Genomic DNA, 10,573 nt, shown 5'->3' with positions numbered 1-10,573 from the left:
CTCTCGTTGTTTATCTTGGTCTTTCTCTCGTTCGAGATTCAAAAAATTGTCCTGCCGTTGGGAATCTGTACGTTCGGTTTGGCGCGGACCTGATCCTTCCATTTCTTACAGTTTCACTTGTCAAGACACAAGTTCTCCCCACAGACGGCGCCAATTGTAAGGGCGGTTTTTGGGGCCCAGGCCCAGCAAGTAAGTGGTTCTGGCCCAAAAGACCCTAGACAATGAATTTGTAGAGAGCGAGTTATAGAACTAGGGCTGGACAAAGTGAACGTTAATTAGTTGTATGTCATGCAACAGTCTGAATGTGAGAATATTTCATTTATGTTCACAGGATACCGGTCCAAGGAGACGTATGAGTGCACCTCTTGCTCTGATTAAAGATTACAGAATTCTTTAATCTCTCTCTCTCTCTTTTTTCCCTCTAAATTTTCTGATCCCTTCTTCAGGGGGATTTCCTTCTCTTATATAGCCTCCTTAAATTGATAAGAGCCTTACACTTTTAACCATCTGGACTTTCACTTGAGTGCCTGTCCCGTCGGACATCCACCTTATCTTTCGGTGAGTTGCATTGGCCAGTGTAACACTGTTCGCCTGTCTTCTCCACATTAATGCGGCTGAAAAAGTAGCTTCCTTGCATTTAATGCGGCAGTTGTGGTTTCTCCCTGGATGTCTTACATTTTCCTCTTTTTTCCTACTGTGTGAGACTCATCCTACTACCCACGTTTGTTTGGGATGGTTCTTCACTGTGGAGGGGGCGCACATTGGGCCCGTATTTGTGTGTCCGAGGAGACATTCCTCCTCGGACGTCTTTTTAAATAAGCTAGGCTCAACAGGATTGGGCTGGAAGTCTTTTGGTCCCCCTTTCTCCTTTTGGTCATGGTTGGGCTTCGTGCGGGGCCCAAGGCCCATTGTTGACTTTGGGAATTTTACCCCTACAATAGCCACCTAGATTGCCACCCAAAATCGTGAGTGAGAGAGAGAAGAGAGAGTCAAAGAGTGAAAGGAAGAGAGAAGAGGGGAGCCTAAGAGTGAGAGATAGGTCAAAGAAGAGAGAGAGAGAGAGAGAGAGAGAGAGAGAGAGACAAAGTGAATAAAATATAAAAAATTTAAGTTTACAACCTATGCAGAGTAATTTGAAAATATAAGTAGTTACTGATCACAATTACTAAAAAATTAAGCCATGCATAGTTGAACAAAGCTCAATTTGAACATATGTGCAGTAAAAAAAGCAATTTGGGGGTTTTACACTCCCAATGTGAATTATTAAATCCTTAATCTAGGGTGTATAAGTTACGAAGAGAAAGAAAAAAAAACCATGTTTTAGAGAAAAAAAAATGGCTTTTGTGTAAGAGAAAATAGGTGGACATAATTTTTATATCACAACTTTTGATACGACAGGCTGTAAATAACGGTAAAAAAGTGATAGGTTCATATAATAATGATAAACAGACACTCATACACGATTTGTCAAATCACAATTGTGGTAAAAGTCATGACAAAGAATATATGACTTATTAAAAATGGTCAAAGAGAAACTATTTTTAGTTAATAAAAAACTCTATTAAAATAAACCTTATTTTTTACAGGTTGTTTTTTACTAAATTTTTTCGAAAAACAATTCTTATCTCATGCCACCCAAAATAATACAAAAGAAAGGAATAAAGATTCACATTTTTAGTCGTATTTTCAACGTTGCTACTAAATGCAAAAAAAAAAAAAAAAGTTTGGTTGGAATAATGCTAAGAACACAACTTCTACTATAATTTTTGCTACAACGTGTTCATATAATAAATTGTGAATTATAAATTGTGAATTATAAAGTTAAAATAAAGAGTCTACAATTTTACAACTCACAAGTGACAACCAGTCACTTTAATCTGCCGAAAATTGGAAGTTGTGTCTAGAATGATCCCAAAAAGAAAATGATAAGTTGCCACGGAAATGAAGACAAAACACTCACAATTTAATAAAAAAGAACTGTGTGTATTATTAAACAAAAAGATAAATAAATAAAAAAATTTAAAATGGCACAACATCATCAACACGTGCTTATGGGAATTAACAAGACAAGATTGGCAAGTGGCGCACACCAACACAACGCTTGTGCCCACGTCAAACTTTCAACGTAAACCACACGGGTCGGTGAGTCACCACCCTCATTTCAATTCATTCAATTCCATTTCTCTTCCTCCCTTCCTTCTTCTTCTTCTACTTCCATTACCCAAAACTAAAAACTCTCTCTCTCTCTCTCTCTCTCTCCCTCTCTCTCTGTCAAAACCCCTAATCATCGAACCAAATTCCAATCCTTTTCAATCCTCCCATTCACAAAATCAAACGGCCTCGAAAAACTGATCAAATCGTCGCGTATTGAGTTGATTAACGGCTCTGATTCGATCTAAAATCTTTGCATGTCGAGGTTCGTGGATCGGTGAAGCTTTGGATTAGGGCTGTGATTCTGAAATTTTGGGTTTTTGAATTGGATTGGATTGGATTTTGGAGCTCGGTGAAAATTTGTGAGAAAAATTAGGGTTTTTTTATTTTGTACATTTTTTGGCGAAATGGATTCGAGTAGAAGAGCGGTGGAGTCGTACTGGAGGTCGAGAATGATCGACGGTGCCACGTCGGACGAGGACAAGGTGACTCCGGTGTACAAGCTCGAAGAGATCTGCGAGCTTCTCAGATCGTCGCACGTGAGTATTGTGAAGGAGGTCTCGGAGTTTATACTCAAGCGCCTCGAAAACAAGAGCCCCATTGTTAAACAAAAGGTAATAACTGTGATTATGAATTTGGGTTTTCGATTGGTGGTGTTTGGATTTGGGGATTGGGTTCGGTAGTAGATCTGGGGGGTTCTTGAAATCTTGGGGAATTTTTATTTTTGTTTTTCTGTTTGGTTGCTGGGAAAGTGAGGGGAAATAGAGAATTAAGAATTTGGGTTTTGGGAAATAAGGTTTTAGATTTTTGTTGTTGTGTTAAGCTTTGTTTGATGAATAATCTTGTTCTTAATTTTTGTAATGATCTAATGCTGCTCAAGATGTGAAGAATCGTGTGAATTGAGTTATTTTAACTGGTGCAAGCAATTGTATTTTTAAGAATGAGGCAGCAATTGTAGAATGTTAAGGTGTTAATGGTGAATGAAATCTTGTTAAGTTATGGCTTTGCAATTGCTTGTGGTTAGTAGGTTTCCAATTTTACTAGTGACCCTATTTTGAATAGCAGCTTTTATTTTCATAGTTTCAAATATTTAGTAAATTGCAATTAGAACCTATAAACTTTTAGGGGATACATTGTGAAGTTTAGTAGGGTTTGATAGAATAGAAAGATATAAGGATTATAGATCGATGAATCTCCGCTGTCATCAGAATTGTAATTTGTGGATCGCTGCCCCACATTGTTTGATGTGGTGTATATGGAGGGAGAGGAACAATTGGCATTTTGAGGACATGGAGAGAACTATGCATGATCTCAAATTCACTTTCCTTAAAACTTTGTTGGATTGGATGTTTAGTTTTGCATGGTCTGTCTTTATGTTCTGTTATTGATTTGATAGATTCTCACATGCTTTGCATGATTGATTGTATGGTCCCAGGTCCCCTATTGTATACTCCATGTATACTTGGGTGACTCTACTTTTGATATCAATAAGAATTGCATTATTTATATAGATAAATAGAAAGATGAGTCTGATCATAATGGTTCGGATTTTTACTGAAAATTATGATTTTTGTAAGAGATGTGGATACCCCATTTATGCTCAAATTATGTGCAGGCTCTGAGGTTGATAAAATATGCAGTGGGAAAATCTGGTGTGGAGTTTAGGAGAGAAATGCAGAGACATTCAGCAGCTGTTCGCCCGCTATTTCACTATAAAGGACATCCGGATCCTTTGAAAGGGGATGCACTTAATAAGGCTGTGCGGGACACTGCTCATGAGACTATTGCTGCTATTTTTGCTGGGGAAAATGATAAGCCATCTCCTGCTGAAGATCTTAACAAAAGAATACAGGGGTTTGGAAATACAAACTACGAAATGCCATCAGAAGAAAGGAAATCATTTCTTAGTGAGGTAGTTGGTATTGGAAGTGCCTCTATCAAGCAGGGACTTAGTACTTTTGCACAAGGTCATCTATCAAAAAAGAATGAAAATGGAAGCTACAAGAGTCCAACAACTCTTCGGAGGTCATTGACTATTGAATCCGAGCATGGAGATAGATATGAACCTGTTGATTATCGTAATGAGAGTCAGGGTAGTTTTGGGATTTCTAAGAATGCGTCTAGTGGATCTTGGAGCCAGGATTCAAGAGTAACTAAGACCGAAATAACTAATGGGGAGTCTGGTCGAAGTTATAGAGAAAGTAAGACACGTGAAGAGAGATTGTTGGAGACCATTGTAACATCAGGTGGTGTACGTCTACAACCTACTCGAGATGCTATTCAGGTTTTCCTTGTGGAGGCTGCAAAGTTGGATGCATTGGCTTTATGTTATGCCCTTGAGTCAAAGCTTCAATCACCTCAGTGGCAGGTATGTTGATCTTCTTTGTTTATTCATGTAAGTCAAGATTTTTTAATCTACTATACAATGCCTATTCTCCTATAATATATTTCGGTTTCTTTAGATGTGACATGGTTGCTGTAGGCTATCGCTTTTTTTTTTTTAATTATAAAAAAATAATAATAATTGGGATGCTTATTCTATACTAATTGACATAATATCTTATGGTTTTATGAAATCGGTGTCCTTCAGGTTCGAATGAAAGCCATCTGTGTCCTTGAGTCATTACTGAGAAAAAAGGATGTTGAACATTTTTCAACTGTGGAATCTTACTTCAGTGAAAATAAAGATGTGGTGGTGAGATGTTCTGAGTCTCCTCAAGCTTCTTTGAAGGAAAAGGCCAACAAGGTAAAATTTTGTCATTTATTTATTCTTTATTAACTTTTCCTGGGCGAATGTATTTTATCTTGATGTTTTTTTGCTTAATTTGCTTGCAAGGCAATTTTTATCATATGCATTATTCTAAGTGATCCTTTCACCTGCTGTTAGTAATTGACTTTCCAAGATTTGGTGGACTAATTTCTTTGTACTGTGAAGTGTATTTTTATCTTTCCCCTTGAATTAAACCAATCAAAAATGAGGTATGATTGTTGACCATCCATGAGGACAAGTGACTCACTTCAAGGAGGCAGAAACATTTTGCTCTGTTATGAAAGGCTGCTCCTCAAGAATTATTAGATTTTTCTTGTGTGTTAAATAAAACCAGAATAAATTGATTTTCTTCTGCTGATGGTTATGAGGAGGTGCCTTTGATAAACTCAATTATGAATGCTAAATTTTGCTTCACTCTACTTGAAATTCAAATTAAAATTTGATCTGTACCAATATAATTGAGATGGCTAAATAACTATAGATGGTATCTTCCTTGTAAGAGAGCATCCCCACTTTTTATTGGTAAATAGAGTCTGCTCCATTTAGGGATTGTTGACCAAATTCTCCCATCTGGAGATAAATATATGGAATGGAATGGTTCTGGCAGGATATTGCTTCATGCTTCATCTCCCTTTCATACTCACTTTTGTCCTTAAAAATTATGTCCATACATAAATAACCAAATCTCTCTTTATCTGAAGATATTTTGGTATAGAAACAGTAACTGCCAATATATAGCTTGGACTGAAACTTTCTTCTTTGATTACTTGGGAAGATCTGTAGTTGAAATAAACAATTGGCTCTTTATGGACAGGTTTTAAACCTTCTGGGTGGAGAACAGGCAGGCAGTGCAGCAATTTATACAGAAAAAACCAAGAAGGCTGATACTACTACCGTTGTTCCAATGCCTGACTTAATAGACACCGGTGATCCAGATGCTTACCAGGAAAATTTTACAAATAGTCAAAGTGATCAAAATATCACAAATCTGTCAACTCCACCTCCTTTGATTGATGATTTATTTGGAGATGGTCCAGGCACTGGTGTAAGTGCTTCTGAATCGAAAAATGATGATGACCCCTTTGCAGATGTGTCATTTCATGCTAGTGATAGCGTAGAACATGCAGATGATCTCTTTTCTGGGATGATTGTTGATGATAAACAGAGTGCTAATGAAAATCATATGGCAGAGAAGAAAAATGGACCTGAACTATTTGATATTTTTGGGTCCAATCATGAACTTCCTCAGGAGCAAGAAACTCATAAAAAAGATCTTAATGATTTGATGGATGGTTTGTCCATTAATGAAAATACCTCTAACATGAAGCAGAAAGGAACCTCTCCAGTAGGTTTTCCTCAAAGTCTGTTCTCAGATTCAAATGGTCATCCCAGCCATCAGGTACCTAATGATGCATTGAGTGGCATGTTCAATTCTCAAACGGCTATGACGAATGCAAATGTCATGTTTCCCCCTGGTGCCATGCCATACAATATATCTCCTGGCTTGATGATGAATCCTACCTTTTCTTCTCAACCTTTAAATTATGCTGCCATGGGGAGTCTCCTTGCTCAGCAGCAACTCCTTGCAACAATGTCTAACCTCCAACACCTTGGGAACATGAACACCCAAAATGCTGGTGTCAGTCATGTTGGGGGAACTAATGGAGCATATGTGCCCCCCCTTCCTGACATATTCCAATCAAACTTTCCAACTCAACAAGCTACCAGTACAATGATGAACAGTTCAAAGAAAGAGGAAACCAGAGCATTTGACTTTATCTCGGTAAGCTTAAGTTCAGATACTTGAGGTTTGACTGTTATTTTTTTTCTTCATGATATATATTTGTTATAAATTTATGGATTTATGTTCAGATTTCTTGTTCTTAAGTTGTTAACTGTAGTCTCACTTGGAGTATGGCTTTTGTTGAAAAGATCTTAAGATTTCTGAAATGGTTTTTGATGGCACTTAAACCCCCCCCCCGGGCGCTCTTTTTTTCTGGTCAATAACAAGGCCTTCCTGGGTGGATCCTATTCAACTCATTACCCATTATGATTACCATATTTCATTGTATAAATGAGCAGAATTCTCATTCATCACCAAGTTAAATAACTGAAAGTATTTAATTTAATAATTAAAAAAAAAAAAAAAAACTTACATAAAAAGAAAAATAATATTTTACAATAAGTCATTGAAAGATTGCTGGTTTATTTTACATTGATGTAAGTGGTATTGTAAAGTCTTAATGATTTTTAATAAAATATTTTCAAATAAAGTAGTGGAAGTGATCTTATAAAAATTATAAAAAAAATCTAATTTAATGCTATGACATGCGGTGGAAACTCCTTTTTCATTATACATAACTAGATTGGTGGGTCATATTGAATAAGAGGGGAGAGAAGAGAATTTATGGTGGAACTTGTGTTGCATTTGCTGTGACAATTGGTCCTCATTGGATGTATGACATAAGATTGAATATGGCATCATCGGGGCTTTAAAGTGGGGGAGTCTCTATAAAAGATTAATTGGCCCATATAGAAAAAACTGTATTTTGTATGTTTATTCACAGAGATCATAAGTTCTTGTATTAGTGACTTGGGCTAATTGAATTACATCTTTTCATTTGTTCATTTGTGCATATATATGGATAGGTACTTTCATTGATTCTACCTATTTTATTGGAAAATGAAAATCAATTCATTATATGGGGTCTTCAATTGGCTATTCTTATCATCCCTAGTTACGTAGTAATCTCTTTAGCACATTGGATTTATGAAATACTACCAAAGGTGATATGGAGTTAAAATGAGATAATGTCTTTTGGTTCTTCCATCCTGGTGTTATCTAATGGATCATCTTTAGATTTTGCCTCCTCCATTAAGCTTTGTATTTTGTCTGTTATGTAGGACCATCTTAATGCAGCTCGTGACCCAAAGAGGGTGGTTTGAATCTTTGAGCTTATGCTTCTTCAGAGACTGCTTTAGGACTTTGATTATGGCTTTACAGCGTGTAGATTGAAGCAGGTTATACAGTTACATCAAAGAAGGCATTATTTTGCAATAATGGAACATTTGCAAATACTACTAGACATGTTTCCATGATAATTGCATTGCAAGCGAGTCGATGTGAAATCCTGGAACTAAGAAGAAAAGAGAGTGGAAATGCTTATGGGATTGTTGTATTCAACATGGAAGAATGAGAGAATGCTGTGTAGTTAGTTCGATTAATTATTTGGATCTGTATTGCCAGCACTTGTTGGATGTCTTTCTCTTTTGTAATGCATATTTAGAGTGTACCCCGGCGCGTTCCATTTTTTCTCTTTTAACTTTTTTTCCCCAAGAGGACTACTTATAGTGCATGCTTTGAACCCAGAGAGTCAATAAAACGCAGTAGATTTTTTATATTTTTTGGTATTGTGTATGTGTTTATAATTATATATATGGAGAAAAATGCCCTCAGCCGTGGACAACAAAATGCAGACTGTGCTGCCCTAAACCCCTGTTATAGAGCACCTTCAACCTAGCATCACAGAAACCACGACAACACCAAAATAAAATGCAAAATTACAGAAAATTCATTACTCAAACTCATGGAACGAAAAGAATAACAAGAGAGTAAATTATAAAATCGGGGTTACTTATGTGAGGATCACTTTTGGATTTCTTTGATTATCATTCATATATTTTGAAAATTGCGCTTATTAACTTATGAAACATGTATCAAAGGATGATATAAGTTGGTTTCAGCCATTGGTTTTGTTTGGAAAACATATTTTCAAGCATTTATCTTTTTATTATCTGGATATATCTTTTAGGGTTTCTAGTGGGACAGTGGTGAAATGCACTGAAAAAAGAAAATTCAAACATTGCCCACTTGAATTTTAGTGAATTAGGGTTTGGTTTTTTTTTACCATGTTTTAGATCTCACTACCCTAGAAAGGCCAGAGCATGGTTTAAAAAATCAAATCGGTCAAAGAATTGAAAAAGAGAGTAACTCTTGGTTCTCTGATTCAACAAAGTCGTAGAAAAGTAGCTCTACTTCGAGAAAGTTCTAGCTTTTTGGGTCCATATTTTGCAATGTGGAGCAAAGCCTCAAACATCATTTTCTTCCAAAATTCAAGAGGCAAAATAAGCCAAGTATTTTTTTTTTTCCCGTTTTTGTACTGTTTCTATGATATTTTGCTCGTCATTGGTCCAATTTTAGTTTATTAGTTGTTGATTAAAAGTTTTTTTTCGTACTCTTTGCAATGACGCCAAATTTGCTTCGATCGAATAACTAGAATTTTAGTTAAAGCTAGGTCAACTGTAGGATTTAGCCTTAAATTGATCAATTTTACCATTTTTAAGTGTTCCTTACAAAAATGAATGGGTATTGGCCTTGGTTGACTGTAGTTTTAATTCAAAATACATTTCCTTCATTCAATCGACACAAAATATAGTCTAGAGTTAATTTTGAGATTGGTTTTAAAAAGGTGTCTTGGTCTTTTGGGAGAATTTTGAAAATTTTAAGACGGTTAAAATGGGTGGTGACAATTACAAAGGTGAAAAAAATTGTTGAAATATACAAATATTAATAGCAAAAACAAGCTATACAAAGTTTCCCGTGGGAGGGGGGGGGGAGGGGAATTTCAATGAAATAAATTATAAGAAACATCATAAGGCCTATACAAAAATTCGTTGACCAACAATTGGGAAGTAACCAAGGTTTTCAAAACCGGACTGTTCATTGAACCGTAAAAGGTAGAGGTTCAAGGTTTTTGAGGTCGAACTGGAGTCAAACCGTGATGACGTCATAATTAATTTAATAATTAATTAAAACCTAAATATAGATATTAAATTTATAAAACTAGCAAAATTGACAATATATCTATGTATGTGAGGGAAATTTAATGATTTTCAAGCATATATTTAATAATTAAATAAGAAAGTTAATAAAATAAAATAATAACCATGAAAACATTAAAATTTATGATTAATTTTTGAAGTAAAGTTGAATATCTTTGAAGGATTTTAATTATAATTTTTTTATTCCTTGTAAGAGATGGATAATTTAATTAAGTAGAATAAAATTGTGTTAAGTTGTTTAAAAAAAAAAAAATTGCTAAGGGGTTGGACCGCACGGTTCTCACCGGTTTGTGCGGTCCAACCCTGGTTTTAGGGGTCCACAGAATTAACAAAAAATCTGGTTCTTTAGGCTTAAAAAAACAGTTTTCACCCCGGTTCCTAGTTTTCACGTTCCGATCTCCCGATCCGATTCGGTTTTGAAAACCTTGGAAGTAACAAGTTCATAAGGTTATAGAGAATTTGAAAAAAAAAAAAAAGAATATTTCAGAAAGTCAAGTAAAAAAAAAAAAAGAAAAAGAAAAAGAAAAAAGAGGCACACTATTTAAAGTCTTGATTACCATAAGCACCTACAACCAAAAATTACTAAAACCTAAGCCAGTGGGCAGTGGCCTTGAAACCTAAGCCAAAGAAACATAATATCACTCAAGGTTTTTAGACTCAGATCGGACCGTAAAAACCGAAAACCAGATTGAAATCCAGTTTTTTAAGCATAGAGAACCGAGCATATGTGGCAATTCCATGAACCCTTAAAACCGGGATTGGACCACATGAACCGGTGGCAAGAACCGTGCGGTCCAACCCCTTAGCAAT

General features: G+C 35.8%; 1 protein-coding gene across 1 annotated transcript; it reads left to right on the top strand.

The window, feature by feature from the left end:
* Positions 1-2,121: 2,121 nt before the first annotated feature.
* Positions 2,122-8,324, top strand: LOC115989627 (protein MODIFIED TRANSPORT TO THE VACUOLE 1). The gene is made up of 5 exons (XM_031113420.1): positions 2,122-2,765; positions 3,767-4,519; positions 4,742-4,897; positions 5,736-6,704; positions 7,826-8,324. Exons 1-5 carry the CDS (start codon positions 2,559-2,561, stop codon positions 7,865-7,867), a joined length of 2,127 nt encoding a protein of 708 aa, XP_030969280.1. The 5' UTR covers positions 2,122-2,558; the 3' UTR covers positions 7,868-8,324.
* The last annotated feature ends 2,249 nt before the right edge of the window (positions 8,325-10,573 follow it).

This window comes from Quercus lobata, chromosome 5, assembly GCF_001633185.2.
Source record: "Quercus lobata isolate SW786 chromosome 5, ValleyOak3.0 Primary Assembly, whole genome shotgun sequence".
NCBI lineage: Eukaryota > Viridiplantae > Streptophyta > Magnoliopsida > Fagales > Fagaceae > Quercus > Quercus lobata.
Note: the sequence above shows the minus strand (reverse complement) of the source record. Positions and strands in the feature narration are given on the sequence as shown.

Bases quoted from the DNA above. Each gene is read 5' to 3' on its own strand.
- LOC115989627 (XM_031113420.1), top strand. From the start codon at position 2,559: ATGGATTCGAGTAGAAGAGCGGTGGAGTCGTACTGGAGGTCGAGAATG. The intron at 4,520-4,741 runs GTATGTTGATCT...GGTGTCCTTCAG, and splicing joins TTCAATCACCTCAGTGGCAG to GTTCGAATGAAAGCCATCTG. The intron at 4,898-5,735 runs GTAAAATTTTGT...CTTTATGGACAG, and splicing joins TGAAGGAAAAGGCCAACAAG to GTTTTAAACCTTCTGGGTGG.